This window comes from Taurulus bubalis (genome assembly GCF_910589615.1).
Source record: "Taurulus bubalis genome assembly, chromosome: 7".
Classification (NCBI taxonomy): domain Eukaryota; kingdom Metazoa; phylum Chordata; class Actinopteri; order Perciformes; family Cottidae; genus Taurulus; species Taurulus bubalis.
The window spans coordinates 13,701,300-13,720,733 of record NC_136595.1 but is presented as its reverse complement, the minus strand read 5'-3'; the positions used below and the strand labels follow the sequence as shown (position 1 = coordinate 13,720,733).

The following is a 19,434-nucleotide window of genomic DNA, read 5'->3' as shown; positions in this document are numbered from 1 at the left end:
TGGCTCCTTCCTAGCCTCGTTACTTCCAGTCACCTTGCCGGACCACAACCATCTTCGAACTCTGCCTTAATTTTGGTCTCAACTACACACCTGTACACAGTTGAAATACCATATAAACACCTGGCAAAGCACTCTTTCTTTGTGTTTCGTACCAGGATGGACTCACACAAACAACGGGTGTTGTTTGTGTGAGTCCATCCTGGTACGAAACACAATGGCATCGTAGTTACAGCGAGATAAATCATGTATGCGACTTTCAGGTTTGTCTTTCTAATTACATATTTTTACAGTCTTATACCTCAACAGTTTTATGACAATAAAAGACTTTCTTGACATGCAAAACAAACCCTTTTAAATCAATAAACATTAAATGTGTAATTCATGGCACAATTCAAACGGGGGAAAAAAAGGTGTCTTTTGCCGTTGACTACCGTGTATATATTCATCACCAGAAGGACTTCGCTTCTCTAGACCAGCCACATACTGTCGAGGCTGGTAACTGTTGACATTGTGTAATGTCTATTGTCAAGAATCAGGACTCTGAATGTGAGTCTGAACACATTGTTACTTATTTTACAAATGTTCACCAGAGATCAGATCCACCTTGATTCACTGTGGGTTTGCTGTGCAGGCACTTGAAAATAAATCAAAAGGACATGAAAATGTAAAAACAACACTGTTTGACACACCCACACACACACACACACACACACACACACACACACACACACACACCCCTGTGAGCACGGCGCACCGGTGTGTGAACCTGCATCAGTTATTATGGGCGTTGGAAGCAGCAACACAAACACAACGTGAAGTAACCACAGTCTGGGTGGAGCCGGCAGCTTATAACTGAAACACTATCATTTGGCAACATATTGAAGATAATTATCACTTTGTGGTTGTTGATGCCATCAACTCTTGTCTGCTGCTGTCAAGATGAATTGGATTGACTAATTGTGCCGTTTAACCTTCAGATCTGCTAAAACAGGCGCTGTCATCGGTCCGTTAGGTCATTCATATTTCAACCTCGCTCTGATGACTTTAAATATGACAGAAATACAGAAGTAACAGCCCGACGCTGTGTGTGTATGTGTGTGTGTGTGTGTGTGTGTGTGTGTGTGTGTGTGTGTGTGTGTGTGTGTGTGTGTGTGTGTGTGTGTGTGTGTGCAGTTCTTGTTTCACACACTGCATCTGTGGGAGTATGAGGAAGTAGCTCTTTGAATGTGTCAGTGGATGTCTTGTACTGTCGGTCGCTGGCTGCTGTTGGCTCTGACCATCTGACTGCTGTGATGGCTGCAGTCTGAAGAGGTCAACCTGTGGATTTTAACAACACACACATAAAGATACATACACACACACACACACTCTCTGGACATTGGACACCTGAGGAAGAGAGGAGGCCCGCTGGAACAATGGTACAGTACCACACCTTCATTTGCTATCTCTCACTCTCCTTCAGACTGCTGCAACATGTGTTTATGCTCCTAAAACTAGACCTGAAGTGCCTTTTCTTCACATACATGTAAGATGATCTCACATTGTCACCCTTGATGCTTTGTTTTCCCAAAAAAATGCATTTAAAAGCTGTTTTGGTAAAAGTGGCAACAGCTCACGATTAACTACATTCCATTTCTGTAGTTTCCCTTTGGAAAGCCATAAGAGGGTATTTAAAGTTTTAAAGTCAGTTTTGACATGATACAGGTTGCGATAGCGCGTCTTAAAAGGCAATCTCTTTGGGGAAATCCAGCTCTTTCACAGGCACAGAAGAGTGAGTTTCCTCTTTTTCAGTACGATCCCTTTCATTGAGACTCAAGATCGCTCAAACGAATTGATTGCATTATTGTGTTACTTTGATTTATTGACGTGTTTTAGATAAAAATGTATATTTTAACTTGTAAAATATTAACTTAAAGAGTACACAGAACCACAATAATACAAAGGATACATACTATGTGGGCAGTGAAATACATTACCTTGAATATACCATGTAGTTAGTGTAATCTCTGTGTCCAAGATGTATTTCACATCGAGTGAAACAGCTTTGCAGCCCCCCTGTGAGCAGGCAGTTGCAGGAAGAGAACTGGTAGCATGTACAAAGTTTATGGGGTTTCACAAGAGGCAGAGATGAGGTGTGAGAGGGGGAAGTGGACTGCAGGAGAGACCTGTAGCTTCTGTCACAACACTTCCTACTCACACTCAGTGGTCCAAACTCAGTCTTATTGCTGAAGTCATAACATGCAGCCAAACGTCCTACATTTATATCCATTCAGTAGATTTAAGGGTGAAGATCTCCGAAATGAGCAGCTAAATGTAACTGCCTAAGAAAAACACCTTGTTTCGAAACAGCTTTATAATCACTATGATTATCAGTCACAAGCAGAGGTGTAGTAAAGAAAGGCTGTCTATTTAAATATGAATGACATGCTCACAGTGAGGTAGCAGAGGCAGCATCTCAGGCAGAACTATGGATGTTAAAGGGTCAGCTCACACAGCTTTGTTTTGCTTGTTTTGTGCTGAAAGTTCCGGTTACATGAAGCGAGGTTTTTGACATCTCTGTGGGTGTGACTTCTGCCAAAACCACAATATGTTTGTGGTTCTCAAGGCATCAACATTTTTTAACTCAAAAGCAAAGTTTCTTTAGTAACTGTTTAGCGTCTAAAGAGTAGAATGTGTTTCTCAATTAAAGCTGGTCATAGTGATGTCAGTTGATCTTACAATTATATTAGAATTGAATTCCCAGAACATTAGAAACAGTTTTGTCTGGTAGAGGTTGTTGCTGTACGTTTGATGCCTTTGAGTGACACAAACAAAATGTCTACAGGTATAGGTTGTTCCTTTTACAGAATTATATCACAGTCAAATGGACATTTTTCACCAAAATGCCATGCAGTAAACTTTGTGCAACTATTTTATGTTTTAACTTAGGTAACATTTAATAAAATAAAATAATGAAATATCAGAAATGATTTGGAAAATCAGGACACCACTTTACCATACATGCAAATTTACTAAAAAATATGTTATACTCGAGATTTAAAGAAAGTCAATGAGGTAGAAGACATATTTCAACCGGGAGGCTGTTCCAGAGTTCGGGGGCCATGACTGTTTTAAGTCCAGAGTAGAAAACTGATCTTTATCCCTACACAGTTGATTTTAAACTGTTTATCTCTATGGTCCTTACACAAATAGTGGGGGATAGACACCATCTGGTCCAGGAATCAGGTCTGCTTGTTCTTCTTGTATACGGTCTAGGGTTCAAACAGTAGTCACAGTGAATTTTAGAAACAGCGCAGTTGCATACAAAGTCTGTTTTTGAATACGTTTAATTAGGTTCAAGCAACACATTACAAAATAAGGGAATTAAGTGAAAGAAAACTTCTAAACCTATCAGCTCTGTCAGTAAGCTGTAAAGGATGTTGGATGGTTATGACGCAAACAATACCGGCGCTGAAATTAAACAGATGTTTAAACGTTTGTTATGATCCGCAGCTCTTTCCTTTGCCCAGTCTCAGTAGGATTTTTTGCTCCTGGTGACTGTCGGTCTGAGGTGCAACATTGAAGCGTACCTGTAGGCTTCTCTCTGTGAAGCACAATGCTGGAGCCCCAGACCACAGCCCAACCACCATGCCAATGACAAAACCTGTCAGACACACATCAAACAGACCAGCGTCTTTTAGGGAAAACCGCCGCATGGGACAAGATCACTTGAGGGCTCTGTGAGAAGGTGTCAACCGAAAATTGTGGTGACAAGAACGGCCTATGCACAAAGATATTGTTTTACAACATAGCAATCATTAAGTTAAAGCTGATCAGGTACTGTTTACATATAGTCAGACGAAGTTTGGTGGTGGTTCTTTAAAATGTCAAACAAAATCAGCTCACCTCATCTGTGACAAGTTTCATGGTAACTATAGCCCCAGCTTCCTGTAATGGCAACCACAGTTTGTTACCTTTAAAACACATTTGTGCTGATGACAAACTTGTCTTTGTCACTTTCCTTCTATATTAGAGACTATCTGTCTGCCTGTCTTTCTCACTTCAGTTCCATTAGTTAACTCCGCCAGTAGGATCATGCGGTTGGTCGTGTGTGTGTGTGTGTGTGTGTGTGTGTGTGTGTGTGTGTGTGTGCGTGCCTGAGAGCGTGAGTGTGCACCTCTGTGTCTGTCCTCCGCTAATCTTGCATTCTGCTGCAGATAACTGCATTATAATTTGAGTGCTCAATTATGGCTGCATGCTTAAGGACCTCTCGTCGCATCGCAGGGACTATCACTTTCTCAAAACACCTCTTATTGTGTGTTTTGTACTGCCTTTGACTCTTCACTCACTACTCGGCCCCTACCGGTAGCGGACGCTAGTGACAACACATCTAAGTGCATCTCTGACCCCTGTCTGCTACTGTTGGGGTATAACATGTGTTTGGCCAACTGCTAATGTAGCTACTAGTCTAGCACACACACTGCTGTACTTCACTGCAATGCGCTAGTTAGTGGGGAGACCATCTGGTAAGTTTATTTATTTTGTCGATTGCCGATCGTCGATTTGCCTGAATTCACCTACACGTTCAAGTGTGTTTTACAACTTGTTTTACGACGCCTTACAGACCATTGGTTTCTAGACTAATTGTGGGCTGTATTCATTCAATCAGCACACTTTCGAGTGCACCTTTCTAGTTTCAAGAGCTTATTTTGGAATGTTCATTTTAACCTAAAGGCACTTCAATGTTAAGGCACAGATTTAAGCAAAAATAAAAGTTAAATTCAACCAGCAGAGCCTGAGATATAGTGTTTAGTATCTAGTAGGTCAACCCCCAAAACATTGGATTCACAATAGCCTTTTTTCTTTTGACCTTCCCTTCCCTCAATGCCTTCAAAGACGTTGTATCTCAGGCTTTCTGCAAAAACAATGTGTAGTCTCCAAGCCCAGGCCAATTTTTCTCAAGCTCCTCATGTCGAGTAAAAAAACACTTCATGTGTACAATCAGTGGTGTGCCCCTTTAAACTTGGTACTATTTCCATTCCATTATTTAACTTACAGTAACAAGAATGGATGTGTAAATAAATAATGAATGCAAAGAAAAGAAAAGCGGCATCTCAACCCCAAAGGGAATTATTTCTTTCTTTCTCTCTCTTTTTTGGGACTCAGGCAAAGTACCACTGGCAGAGTCAAAATGTGAAGCAAAGCGGAGTGGACGACATGGTCCTGCTGTCCAAGATCACTGAGGACGCCATCGTGGACAACCTCAAGAAAAGATACTTGGACGACTACATCTTTGTATCCCACATGCTGACGTCTAATTTTTTCATTTTTCATTTAGTTACTTTGTTTTCATTTCTGGCCAGTCTTGAAGTTGGTGGTAGTCATAATACCACCAATAATAATGTTTGTAGGACAGGAGGTTTAGCCATTATGTGTCAGCAATGTGACTCTGTCATCAGATCTCGGCCTCATGCCTCAACTTAAAGGAACCAGAACATAGAGAAATTAACAAAAAATGATCAACCATTTCCATTTACGTCAAATGTTTTGCACAGTCGACCAATGTCCTCCACTGCAACACTAAAACATCCATCTCCACATTAATTGCCTCAACAAAACACACAAATACATTCAAACAATCATCCAAACAAGGGCATAAATACAATGAATACACTCTTCCTCTTCTGCATTCACTGTATGACTCAACCGCTCACTTCCGTCTTCTTAGAACACAGCTGAACTTCAAACCCATATTTAGAGTCAGGAAACAAGTTCTCATCGAATATGCACGCAAGAGCAACTGATATCACATCAAGTAAAACTCCACAGTAGCACCATGTCATGATTTCACAGGATTTCGCATTTTCCAAAATGACTATTGATGGATCATCAATCATTAACTACTAGTTAGTCATTTTCCTGGATAGATAAAAACAACTTCAGAGTTGTTGGACATAAGTCATGGTGGACTCATGATGGACCGAAGTATTTCCCTTCAGATAAATAGTTAGTAATTTATCAGCCAGCCCAGCAGCATCGCCCAGATGCCAATGTCTGTTGGTCTGTCAACAGGGTCCGACTGAAATATCTCAACAACTATGTGATGGATCAGCAAGAAATTTGGTTCGACATTCAAAGTTCATAGAGGATTAATCCTGATGACTTTGGTGATCCTCTGAGTTTTATCTAGTGCCACCATGAGGTTGACAATCATGGTTTTGAGTGAAATGTCACAACAGCTGTTGGATATTTGCCAAGAAATTTGGAACACACATTCATGTCCCCACCAGGATGAATAGTAATACTTTTGGTGATCCTTTGATTTTTAATCTTGTGCTGTCATCAGGTCAAAACTATTTTAATTATGGCCAAGTACCTGCAAAATGAATGACATTCCCATCCAATTCAGCTATACTTTGTATTTAGTGCTAATTAGCAAACGCTAACCTACCAAATTAAGATGATATACTCAGATTGATTGATTAGTTTAATGATGAAAAGTGTTTTGATTTAATTTGTTGCGGCTATTTATCTCAGTACTTTTGTTGTTGGTCAACAATGTGTGTTAATGTAATTAATATATCTAGAAACAAAAGCAAAAAAACGATTGATATTCTTATTTGTCTAAAAAAGAAGATAATGTACCATCCTATGGTGCACCAGCTTATTTTTTCCACCATATTCCTGAACTTTGCCACAGACATACATCGGCCCTGTGTTGATATCAATTAACCCGTTCAAACAGATGCCCTATTTCACTGACAGAGAGGTCGAAATGTACCAAGGAGCTGTGAGTAAAAGCATTTTACGCCCCATGTCCTGTAAAATGATGATGAAGTGGTTCCCCTTGTTGTTGTTATTTACTCCGTTACTGTCACTTTCTTTCTTTTGCCTCTGTAGGCCCAATATGAAAATCCACCCCACATCTACGCTTTGTCTGATAACATGTACAGAAACATGATGATCGATGTGGAGAATCAGTGTGTCATCATCAGGTGATCACAACAGCCCTGTTTTTCTTCTCAGTGTTTTGATTTTGTGTTCTACATTCGACACTGTTGGTGTTGGTAGTTTGAGTAACGTTTAGTTGTTTTGTGGTGTGTTGTGTCTTTTTTTTAATGTTATAGCGGTGAGAGCGGTGCTGGAAAGACAGTGGCTGCCAAATACATCATGGGCTACATTTCCAAAGTATCTGGAGGAGGATCAAAAGTTCAGGTAGAGACAGAAAGCAACGCCTTTAAACCTCCTGCAGGGTGCTGTGTACTTTAGGTGCTCTTGTTCTTGTTGTGTGTAACACCGTGTCACTGTGTGTTTGTCTGTGTGTCACAGCATGTAAAAGACATCATTCTACAGTCAAATCCTCTGCTGGAAGCCTTTGGTAACGCCAAGACTGTCCGCAACAACAACTCCAGTCGTTTTGTGAGTAAGATCTTTAATTAAATATATTATGATATGTACTTTGGTCCACACTAAAATATTTTAACAACCACTGGATGGATTGACTCATACAGTTTATGTTATCCAAAGAAATTATAGATCTAAAGATCAAAAACACTTTGCACGTTTTAAAAGTATGCAGTGACTGTAGATAAGGGTATATAACGTGATATATGCAAGTATTTAGGAGGCAATTAGTCTGTGATTATGGTGTTTCAATGCACTGCAGAAGTATTCTTCATAACCTCTCCTTTCTCACCAGTAGGGTCCTGAGGCTTTAATTTCACACTTATAAACCACATCAGTGCATGTGTGTAGCTGCAGCGTAAGACATCAATTTGGAGAATTTCCTGTCAGTGTTGATGTAGCATTGAGTGGTTTTGTATTCGGGTCAATGCAGTGAGATGTGTGTGGACTATTTTGGAGCTACAGATGTAGCAATGATGGAAGTCCCATCTGAAACACTGCTGCATTGTTTGAGCCCCTTCTCATCCTGAGAGCAGAAGTTTAGGACATTTCGATTTGATCTTTATTTGCTTGTATTTATTGTTTAGCAGCGTGTCAGGATCTTAGGCTCAGTGCACAGTGAGGGGAAATTCCTCTGCTTACACTTGTACTTCACACCTGAGTTGACCAGATTTGACAGAGTTACCAACTGACAGCCTGTTTGTCACTTGTGATTTTTGCATCTTCCAGGGGAAATACTTTGAGATTCAGTTCAGCAGAGGAGGCGAGCCAGACGGCGGAAAAATCTCAAACTTCCTCCTGGAGAAGTCGAGGGTGGTGAGCCAGAATGAGAACGAGAGGAACTTCCACATTTACTATCAGGTCAGAGGCTGAAGAGAGGCGTGCACAGACACAGATATTTTTGGTGCCCATTGGCATTCATGTTGATCTGATCTTCTGCACTGTTGTCTTACAGATGATAGAGGGCGCCAACGATCAGCAGAAAGAGGGCCTGGGCATCATGACCCCAGACTACTACTGCTACCTCAACCAGTCTGGGACCTACAAGGTGGATGGGACAAACGATAGCAAAGATTTCCGAGAGACTATGGTACATATACAGTACACTGGAGAAAATCAGTCAGGATCCCTCTCTATTGCAAGATAAATTGTATGGGCCTTGCGAAAAGAAGAACAACTTGTCCAACCTATGCTTCTTTCAGATACATCACTAGATAGGTTAAATCATTCCACCTCTAATTATTCAAATTAAACAATTTGAATGTTTGTGGTAGAATATCAATCTTTGATGCAACTGTTCAGACCTATATATATATAAATAAGTATACAGTGCTTAATTCTTAGGCACCAGATGCCCAGAAGTTTGGGAAACACTGATCTACTATTGTTGTGTGATGATATGATTAAACCAAAACTGTGTTAGGAGCTGAAATGATCATGTCTTATAATGACAAAGGACCCCAAGATCAACCAACCCACCTTTCGGCCGTAATGATGTATGTTAGTGTTGGAATTTAGTCGATCAAATCCCCATACAAAGCTGCTGATCAAGTCTTGAATGAAGCTAAGGAAGGAGCGGTCATGTATACACTCAGCTGCCAGTTTATTAAGTGTACCTAAAATGTTTTTTCTAACGTTAGCTAGATAAGTTAGTTAACGTTAGGGGTTGATTCAGAGGCATAGCCATCAAAGCTGCATTAGTCTGTGGTGTGCTGAACTGTATCGCTTTGTTTGGATTTATTAAAAGGGTGCCAATCCAAAATAAGATAATGTTTAAGAAAACTAAGAATTTCCACTGAATGTTGATAACATGGCTGCAACCTGCTTTTGTGTTGTGGTCTCCAGGAAGCCATGCAGGTGATTGGGATCCCAGGCGACACCCAGACTCAGGTCCTGCAAATCGTCGCAGGCATCCTCCACCTGGGAAATATCAGCTTCATAGAGGCAGGCAACTATGGGCAGGTGGAGAGCACAGACTGTGAGTGAGACACATGCACAGAGATCAGGCACACATGGATTCACTCATCCATGCAGTTGCACAAATATTCCCACCTGACGTATAAATTGCCCTATTTTGTCCCACATGGATATGAGTAAATTAGAGTTCACCATGACAAAGCACTCCCATGGCAGACATGGCACTGATAATTGATAGTCTGTGCACTGCACACTAGCACTACCGTGTTTATCATCGCCTTTGTTTGCTGCCTGGGGATTCCCTGCACAGTAGATAATTGATGTTCTAGAAATCTAGATGATTACATCTCTCTAGGATTGTACGATTTAAGCTACTGCAGACTTCATTCAGTTACAGACTGCAGAAAGATGCATTATCAGGCAGTATGTGTACTTTCAAACTTGAAGCTCAACATATCTGAATCTTAATTATTAGCCTAATTTTTGCGCTGATTATACATTATTTGGTTTTCTCTAGTGCTTGCCTTTCCCGCCTATCTGCTGGGCATCGATCCCAGCCGCCTGCAGGACAAGCTGACCAGCCGTAAGATGGAGTCAAAGTGGGCTGGGAAGAATGAGTCCATTAACGTGACCCTGAACCAGGAGCAGGCCACCTACACACGGGACGCCCTGGCCAAAGCCCTCTATGCACGAGTCTTTGACTACCTGGTGGAGGTAGTCAACCGTTTTATCTCAGTAGCAACACACAAAAAACACATTAAATGAAATGAGGAAGCATCCTCTTTTTACTGAGATACCTAAACAAGTTGAGATAAATCTATTTGTTCCATTCTGCCTTTACCCTGTCTGTCTCCTCCAGGCCATAAATAAAGCCATTCAAAAACCACATGAAGAATTCAGTATCGGAGTACTTGACATTTACGGCTTTGAGATATTCCAGGTGAGTCTTCTGATAACTTGCAGGCCCATAATATTTATAAGCTGCCGTGGAAATAACAGATGTTAGTTTTATAGATAGTGCGGCACAGCAGGATTTGTTTTATTGTGGTGATAATGTGATTTTGACTGGAATGCGTTCTCCCCCTGGCAGAAAAATGGCTTTGAGCAGTTCTGTATCAACTTTGTCAACGAGAAACTGCAACAGATCTTTATTGAACTGACTCTGAAGGCTGAGCAGGTAACTTCAGTACTGTTATTGATTTAGTAAATTCTGCCACTTCTTTTGTCTTCCTTGTCTCTTAACCTATACACTATGCTGGTTGAATGGGGTTCTGTTTGATAGAGAGCGTGCACTTTTATTTGATTTAGGCTGAATATGGTTGTGCATATTTAAAAACTGTATTACAGTCTATTTTCCCTAAAGCTCTTTTCTTTCTATGTCTGCTAATTTTCTCTCAGGAAGAGTACGTTCAAGAGGGCATCAAGTGGACTCCCATTGAGTACTTCAACAACAAGATTGTGTGCGACCTTATTGAAAATAAATTGGTAAGCTCTTAGCTGCATCATCTTCACTAAGAGAACAACAAATACATAAATACAGGGTGCTAGGATCAATTTAAAGTGCTTCAAACAGGGAAACAAAAGGGCTTCTCCTTTTTCCTTTTATACTGTTTTTGTGAAACATAGACAATTTAAGTGTTTTTGTCTGACTTTAATAGCTTTGTTGGGTTTACTGGCATGTTGTTGTTGTATTATCTTCTTAACACCAAATAATGACTCTCTATTCTGTATGTTTGACGAAGGATCTTTCTTGCTACTTCCAGACTTTCAGTCTGTGGTGATTGTTTATCGTAAAATTCCTCCAAACCATCCTCTCCTTGCAGAACCCTCCTGGCATAATGAGTGTGCTGGATGATGTGTGCGCCACCATGCATGCCAAAGGAGAGGGTGCAGATGGCACTCTGCTGCAGAAACTGCAGGCCGCAGTGGGGACACACGAACATTTTAACAGCTGGAACTCTGGCTTCGTCGTCCATCACTACGCTGGCAAGGTAGGAACATGAAATATGTCAAACTGACTCTGCAGCAGCAGAAATACTTTAGATAGGTTATGTATTTTATTTATTTGAAACGGTTGCAGATGTGTGTTGTGATGGAGGTTTTAGTGACGCCCAGAGGAAGTAGACATGTTTGTTGCTGCATGAACACGTTAAACTGCATTTGATTCCAGAATTATGAAGCAAAATAAACTGGCAACATTCTCTCCTAATCAATAATGTTTGCTTGGTGTATTATTGCGTTTCCATAGCGGTTATAATGTTATAATGTATAATGTTATGATGTCGTCTCAGGTGTCATACGATATCATCGGCTTCTGTGAGAGAAACCGGGATGTGCTGTTCCCTGACCTCATTGAGCTCATGCAAAGCAGTGAACAGTAAGTCTCTTACATCCTTTTTGTAATGTAAGGCCCACTTCTCATTGTTATAAAAATATCCAAAATAAATGACAAAATTAAAAACTGGGCAGTAAATATGTGTATCACTGTCAGCTCCAGGATCATATTTCTTCACCACACACTTTGTAGTTTTCATTAGCGCTGGGTTGTTGCCAACATCACTTTTTTTGCTAAAAGAAAAAAATCCATTTTGTGTCACTGCATCCGAGGAAATGTTAGCTCGCTGAGAGTGGCTCAACACATTTGTCTCTACTTAAGGATGTGTTATGTGAGCACATTAAGATTTAAAAATAACAATCTTTGTAAATTACCAAAACATTTGTGTACTTTATTTAAATTAACCAGTTGGCAGTACCTCTGCAGCACACTAGATGGTGCTCTGAGGCCCACCAGTGGATAGCTGTCATACACCTTTTCTGGGGCCACTAATGGTATGTTTAATAAAAATCCTTTGAATTTGTCTCAACAGTAACTTCATCTCTGGCTTGTTCCCTGAAAACCTCAACACAGATAAGAAAAGCAGGCCAACCACAGCCAGCTCAAAGATCAAGGTGAGCATTAAAAGTGAGATTAACCATGAACTAACAAACATTTCGGTGCAACAATGCATTGATCATGCACTGGTGTTTCCAACAGAGACAAGCTAACGATCTGGTGAACACACTGATGAAATGTACTCCGCACTATATCCGCTGCATCAAACCCAATGAGACAAAAAGACCGAAAGACTGGGAAGAGAGCAGGTCAGCATCCTCACTGTGACAAACGTATACAATTGCACTCAAACCACACTTCTTGATGAATGGTGGTATCTGTTTTTAGAGGTAGACATCAGGTTGAATATCTAGGACTGCGGGAGAACATACGTGTTAGAAGAGCTGGATTTGCGTACCGCAGACTCTTCAATAAGTTTCTGATGAGGTGAGTGTAATCCTTGTTATAAGGATGCATCTTTTTCCTTGTGTTTGTCCTGGAAGAATGACACAGTGCGAACACACTCTCAAAGCGACTTGTTGTGTCTAGGTATGCGATTCTGACAGCGGAGACATGGCCATGCTGGAGGGGTCCAGAGCAGCAGGGGGTCCTTCACCTCCTGCGGTCTGTCAACATGGATAACGACCAGTACCAGATGGGACGCACCAAGATCTTTGTCAAGAACCCTGAATCGGTAACAAACTTTTGATGTACTTCAGTCTGGGTTTCATTTTGCCTCTGTATTGATCCGTGGTGGACAGTAATTTAAAACATATACTTTACATTTACATTTGATCAACTTGTACTTGCAAGTACTTGATTATTTCCATGTATAGTTCCACTTCAATTTGGAGGGAAATATTGTGCATTTTACAAGACTACAATATTTATAAATGAAGATCTTACATATAAAACATATGATTAATATATAAAATATAATGCATAAATGCATGCAAATAAAATTACTTAACAACAGTAAATGCTACTTAAATGCTACTTAAACATCAGCAATAAGGATCTCTTGATAACGTTGTAATTAACCTTCAGCAAATCTCTGCAATATTATAGAAAATGAAAGATAATTAGAAATAAATGACGAGTATGAAGTCCTTCCTCATGCGTAATGCTCCACAGCTTTTCCTGCTGGAGGAAATGAGGGAGAGGAAGTTTGACACTTTTGCCAGAATCATTCAGAAATCCTGGAGAACATACATTGCCAGAAAGAAGTATGAACAGATGAGAGAGGAGGGTGAGTTACAAAGGCAAAATGGCGTTGCTCTCAAAGTGCACATATGGCGCTGTGATTCTGAATGTGTCCACTCTTGCAACACAGCCTCAGACATCCTGTACAACTCTAAGGAGCGGAGGAAGAACAGCATCAACAGAAACTTTGTCGGCGACTACCTCGGCCTGGAGCAGAGGCCCGAGCTGCGACAATTCCTCACCAAAAGGGAACGCGTCGACTTTGCTGATTCTGTCAACAAGTTTGATCGCAGGTTCAAGGTGAAGCTTCATGAAGCGTGATAAAAATTAAACCAACTAGAAAATAATTGATGTTAGAGACGTGTAAAAGTCCTTCCCCTTTAAAACAGTTATTAGTCAGACTGCCCTTTGTGAACTTCTCCTTTCTGGCATCGCTCAAAGTTCTCACTTCTGTTTTTTTCCTCACAACAGTCGATCAAGAGAGACTTGATCCTAACCCCCAAGGGCATTTATCTGATTGGCCGAGAGAAGGTGAAGAAAGGACCTGAGAAAGGACAGATAAAGGAGGTGCTGAAGCGAAAACTGGAGTTTGAAAGCATCACTGGTGTCTCTCTCAGGTAGGTCTCTCGTTTACAAGAGATGCATTAGCTACACTTAACAATAGTAACATTTGTAGTTGATTCTGGTGGAGAACACAATAACTAGTATCCTGTGTTCTCAGTCAGTAACCGTTGCATGAAAAGTCACTGTTGCTGCAGGAGTAAACATAGCAGATAAACATATTCTGCTGACCGAAGAATTCACAGAACTGTGTCTTCTTTTTATTTCTTTATCAGCTAAAAACACACAAACGTGAATTTTGATTATTTGAATATTTCCATTTTTTGCTACTTTATACCTCGACTACACAATATACATAGCATCTATTACGTTTACCTGTAAGGTTAGAAGATACCTTTCAGATTTAAAAATGAAATGCAAAAATAGTCAAATACAACACAATGTTAAAAAAATGATCCAATATATAACAAACAAATATAATAGATTGGTATATCAGAATTTTATGTTTTCATCTCTTCTCTCTGTCAATTCAAGGCCCGTTAGATGTATCTTGTGGCCCTTTGAAGGGTTGAGTGAGAGCCACTGGACTAAACTACCTATACTGTAAATAAAGGCGTTCAAACTAGTTCCATCTCGACCAGCACACACTGCTGCATCAGTAATATAATTTATCTTTAAATATGAATCACAAAGGCCATTTTTCTGCAAAACAAATACTTTTACTTGTTTACAAACGTAAAGTAATTGTTGCGGATAATACTTCTGTACATTTACCGAATGAGGATTTTAAATGTAAGACTTAAACTTCATTCAGCAGTCCCACTCAAACTGAAACCTAAACTCTTTTCAGTGTTGCCATTATAACTTAACGTTTTCCCCGGGCGCCTCTCAGGGCTGCCCACTGCTCCCTATCCAGGGATGGGTCAAATGCAGAGAAGAATTTCCCCAAGGGGATTAATAAAGGATACTTTCTTCTTCTTCAATTCAAGTACAGGTTGTCACATCTTTAACATCTTTAACATCAGCTATTACTGCCATTGAAAGATCTTCTAAAGTTCAACACGTGAAGATAGTGAGAGTGTCTTGATATCTCAGCAGTGTCATATATTTTCCTCAGAAAAGGTAAGCCTTTCTACTTTTCTTTGTATCTTCCCTTGAGAGCTCTTAATGGTCTGCTTTTTTGTCTTCAGTTCGAGACAGGATGATTTCTTCATCCTACATGAGTCCCAGTATGACAGTCTGCTGGAGTCCAACTTTAAGACTGAGTTTCTGAGTCTGCTCTTGAAACGCTGCGAGGAAGTGACCAAGAGAAAACTGACAATCTCTTTCACTGACAGGTACTGAAACACACTCATACAACATGTCTTTGCACAAAAACAGGTGTCACTAACTGACTTTGTTGCCACACAGGTTGGAGTTCAGAGTGAAGAAGGAGGGCTGGGGTGGAGGAGGCTCCAGAGTGGTGGTGTTTCAGAGGGGCCCAGGGGACCTGGCCCAGCTCAAACCTGCAGGGAAGACCCTCACCGTGACAGTAGGGGACGGTCTACCCAAGTCCTCCAGTGAGTCAAACGCAATCATCATGACACTAAATTAATAAAGAAGAGAATTAGATTAAATAAAGAGAAGCAAGGCAAAACTTTACAGAAAATGCAGTCATTGTAGGTTTTTTTTAAAATAAAATGAAAGATTAGGAAGATGAAAAACGTTCATTTGAATGTTAAATGTAACCAAGTGTGTATTTCATCAGAGCCGAGCAGGAAGAGTGCTCCACAGTCTCGTGGTGGAGGGAGAAATAATGTGTCCAGCAGAGGTAAGGTCACAATTCTTCCTTTATTTCATTGTTATGTTCAGTATATTATCTGTATATCTTATTTAAACTGATAATGTATATGACCCATCAGACTAAAAAGTAACTAAGTACATTTACTCAAGTCCAGTGTTGTTATTTGACTATTTGCATGTTATGCTACTTTATATTTCAACCCCACTTTTTTACTAAAATGTTTAACCTTTACCCCTTCACATGTATTATACAGCAATAGTTACTTTTAAGATTAAGGTTTTACATAGAAAACAAATGTAAAGGTCTTGTAAAATATGTTGTTATTTTAGATTCAACTACCTAACAGTATATCAAGTAGTAGAAATCAACTTTACTTCAACCAGCTCCAACTAAATTGCAGCATGCACATTAATGCCTCATCAGTAATGTACCATGACGGGAGTCATTCAGCCTGCATTAAGAGTACTTTTTACTTAATCTATAGCTACTTACTTAAGTAAATTATCTACTACTTCCATGACTAACACTTACAAACCCACTGTAGAATTTAAAATTCTTAAGATGATATCTGATTAATATTTCTGTGAGGATTAATAAATCTGGAGGCCGTTTGGGTTTAATCTGTATTTTTATTACACTTTTTCCATAGCGCACCAGAATGGAGCAGCCAATTTTGCCAGAGCCCTTCCCAACCAACCATCAAATGTCACATATTCCTCCCCGCACAAACACGGGCGGCCACCCAGCACCGCTCCGCCCAAACTGGGCTCCCACAGGGCCCCCAGAGTCCAGGCCCACAACCAGCCCAACCAGGGGAACATGGACTTCCTCAATGTGCCTGACCAGGGCATGTCAGGGTAAGGAAAGAGCCCCTCGTGAGATATGTAAACGGGGATGGAAGGCATGATCCCAGCACGTGTGGGTGTAACTGATTAGTCACAAAAAATTAGTGCACAAAAGCTTCATGAGTTGTCAAGGCATGTCAGGGTGAGGCTTGACACTTGCTGAGCCCAAACAAATAAATAACTTTCATTGTGAGAGCAAGAAACCTGTTTATAGAGCGTTGAGGTTTCTGTAATGGACAGGGAATGCTTCAAACTAGTTTGTTTAGTGTTAATAAGTAGGGCAAAAAAAATCAAACTGCCATCACAGAGAGCAGAAATATAAGGTATATCTTTCTGCTCTCTGTGATGGCAGCACGATAAGGTATACCTTATCGTGCTGCCATCACAGAGAGCAGAAAGGAAGTATTATATTAAATGTAGGTACAATTTACAGACAGTCTCTCCTAAAAGGCATTCATGGTATTGCGCTTGTTTGTTCACAAAAGGTAACAAGTTGTGTAAATAATTCAAATAGAGAGCTTGAGTTCAGATTGTGCTCACACACACCTGGCCAATCAATGCTTGGAGTGGCATAATTGTTTTAGATTTTTGAAAGTTAATGATAATTGTCAGACTCAGAGATTTTTTGTAATTTGTGTTAATACAAATGTTGATGTGTTTGTTTGTTTTACCCAAAGTTCTGGTCTGACTCAGCTATCTATTTGTTTCACTTACAGTTTAATACAAAGCCATGAGCATAAAGCATGTAAAGCTTTCCCTGGTGAATATATACAAACCTAAAAATGTTCTCTGTGGTTTGACTCTCTGTCTCACCATTTAGCCTCAACAAAACTTCCTGAGTCCGTCTCTTAACCAGCTCTTTTTGATCCTTTTGTCAAATTGCTCTCTCTCTCTTTGTAACAGGAAGCAGAGGAAAAGGAGCATCAGCCAGCGACCTCCTCCGGCTCCTAAACCTCGGCCTCAACCCCAGGGGCCGCGCTGCCGGGCCATATATCAGTACATCGGCCAGGACACGGACGAGATCAGCTTCGAGGTCAACGACGTGTTCGATCTCCTCAAAGACGGTGTGTGGATGATGAGAAAGCAAGATGAGAGTGAATAGAGATCAATAGAAATCATCAGTCGGCTCTAATCTGATAGATTTGAAACAGTGATTTGTGATATTTATCTCTACTTATTTATTTTCTCTGTAGATCCCTCAGGCTGGTGGACTGGCAGGATTCAAGGAAAGGAAGGTCTCTTCCCTGGCAACTATGTGGAAAAGATCTGAACCGGGCTTCTTGGTCTGTCGGTGGACTTTGGATCTGTTGAGAAATATGTGTATTTTGTTGAAAGCAGCACACATCGTTTGCTAAAGAAACTGCCAGTGAATTCTTCATGGTTGCATATGAGATCTTCATCCATAAGTTGGACCTCGCTGAGACGCATATGCATTGTTTGTAGGAGCAGAGCACAGTAGACATTGTTATTATGGTCACGAATGCAAAGAGCTGCTCGGGTTTCATCTGTTGTCGTTCTGAATGATAGCAACAATATCTATCTTTGACTTCTTTGAGTTACAGAAAAGTGCATTGTTTTTTGATGTCTACAGTGTCTATAATTCCCCTGAAGTTGTTCTGCCAAGCAATGTCCAACACTGCTCAGTATTTGTGATTAAGACAACAGAAATAAATCAAGTAATAGACATTTTAAAATATATTGAACTTGAGTGTTATGTTTGCACCATAACAAACCTGCTTCAGACCAATCAAAGACATTGACAGGGACAATACTTGATTATTATTACATATATCATTATTGGTATTTCTTCACCTCAGTCAAAGAAATATATTTTCATATTTTTACCTCAAGGACTTTTGCACCGGTTTGTTGCTTTCATCAGTAAAATATGAAATATTTCTGAATAACAAAAAAAAGAGGTGACTTATTAACTTTACATTTTGCATTTTTCTTTTTTTTAATGTGTGGTTGATTTTGTAAATCAATGTAATTCCCTCACAGTTAACCAATATTTGTTTTTATATGGATAAATAAAAAGTTTTACAACTCTGAATTTTCTTTTTCACTTTATTTTAACTATGTATTGTTTTATTTTGTAAAGTCAAGGTTTTTTTTTTTTTAAAGAAACCTAATTTTCAAAAGGAAAATGTATAATAAAAAGGAAAAGTGCAGTTTGAATCCAAAATACAAAGCTAAAACCCAAATATGACATTGCTATAATACAAGTTGTGTGTATATCTGACAAAGGATGTTTCTGTTGTTGTTGAGCTTGAATGTAGCACAATGACAAGGTTATACAAATAATATACTTTATATAGAAGTTTAATGTACGGCAGTGTGAATAAAGATATGTATTCCAAAACTGTGAAAAACTATCAAATTAAAGTTATTTTTAACTCAGAACATGGTATTGCTACTTATAAAAGATCTGAGTACATCTTACAGACTGTGTAATAGTGTAAATATGATTAATATCAAACAGAACTGTCACATTTCAAAATAAATGCGCGCACATACGCCACACCTGCTCTTTCGCACGCTCGGAGTGCTTGTGCTTTTATTTTGAAATTTGCACCGCTGAGTTGGCCCGAGCCAGCGATGGACCGGTTGAACCTCCTTTTCTAGAGAAGACCTGAGTCCTGCAGCGTCCTGCATCACCTGTTTCTATAATCAGTCTGTCTGTTCCGTGTCCTTTTGATGTGTTCAATGAATTTATAAAACCATTTTCTGATATGTAAACGATCTATTAAATGTAGGCAAAAAATAGTGTTAAACTCAAACACTGAGGCACTAATTGTTGAGATGGATTTTAAAGTACTTTTGATCTCATTTTTAATTTAAAGTATGTTTTTATTTGAGTTTATTAGAGT

General features: G+C 39.8%; 1 protein-coding gene across 1 annotated transcript; it reads left to right on the top strand.

The window, feature by feature from the left end:
- The first annotated feature begins 5,181 nt into the window (after positions 1–5,181).
- Positions 5,182–18,553, top strand: myo1f (myosin IF). The gene is made up of 27 exons (XM_079221441.1): positions 5,182–5,274; positions 6,680–6,769; positions 6,880–6,974; positions 7,107–7,194; positions 7,309–7,398; positions 8,113–8,244; positions 8,339–8,473; positions 9,229–9,361; positions 9,818–10,014; positions 10,160–10,240; positions 10,391–10,477; positions 10,699–10,785; positions 11,124–11,291; positions 11,592–11,677; positions 12,168–12,249; positions 12,335–12,441; positions 12,521–12,619; positions 12,722–12,866; positions 13,307–13,421; positions 13,506–13,675; positions 13,847–13,992; positions 15,127–15,273; positions 15,347–15,495; positions 15,684–15,746; positions 16,369–16,576; positions 17,468–17,628; positions 17,758–18,553. The coding sequence occupies exons 1-27, from the start codon at positions 5,197–5,199 to the stop codon at positions 17,832–17,834; spliced, it is 3,216 nt and encodes a 1,071-aa protein (XP_079077567.1). The 5' UTR covers positions 5,182–5,196; the 3' UTR covers positions 17,835–18,553.
- Positions 18,554–19,434: the final 881 nt, after the last annotated feature.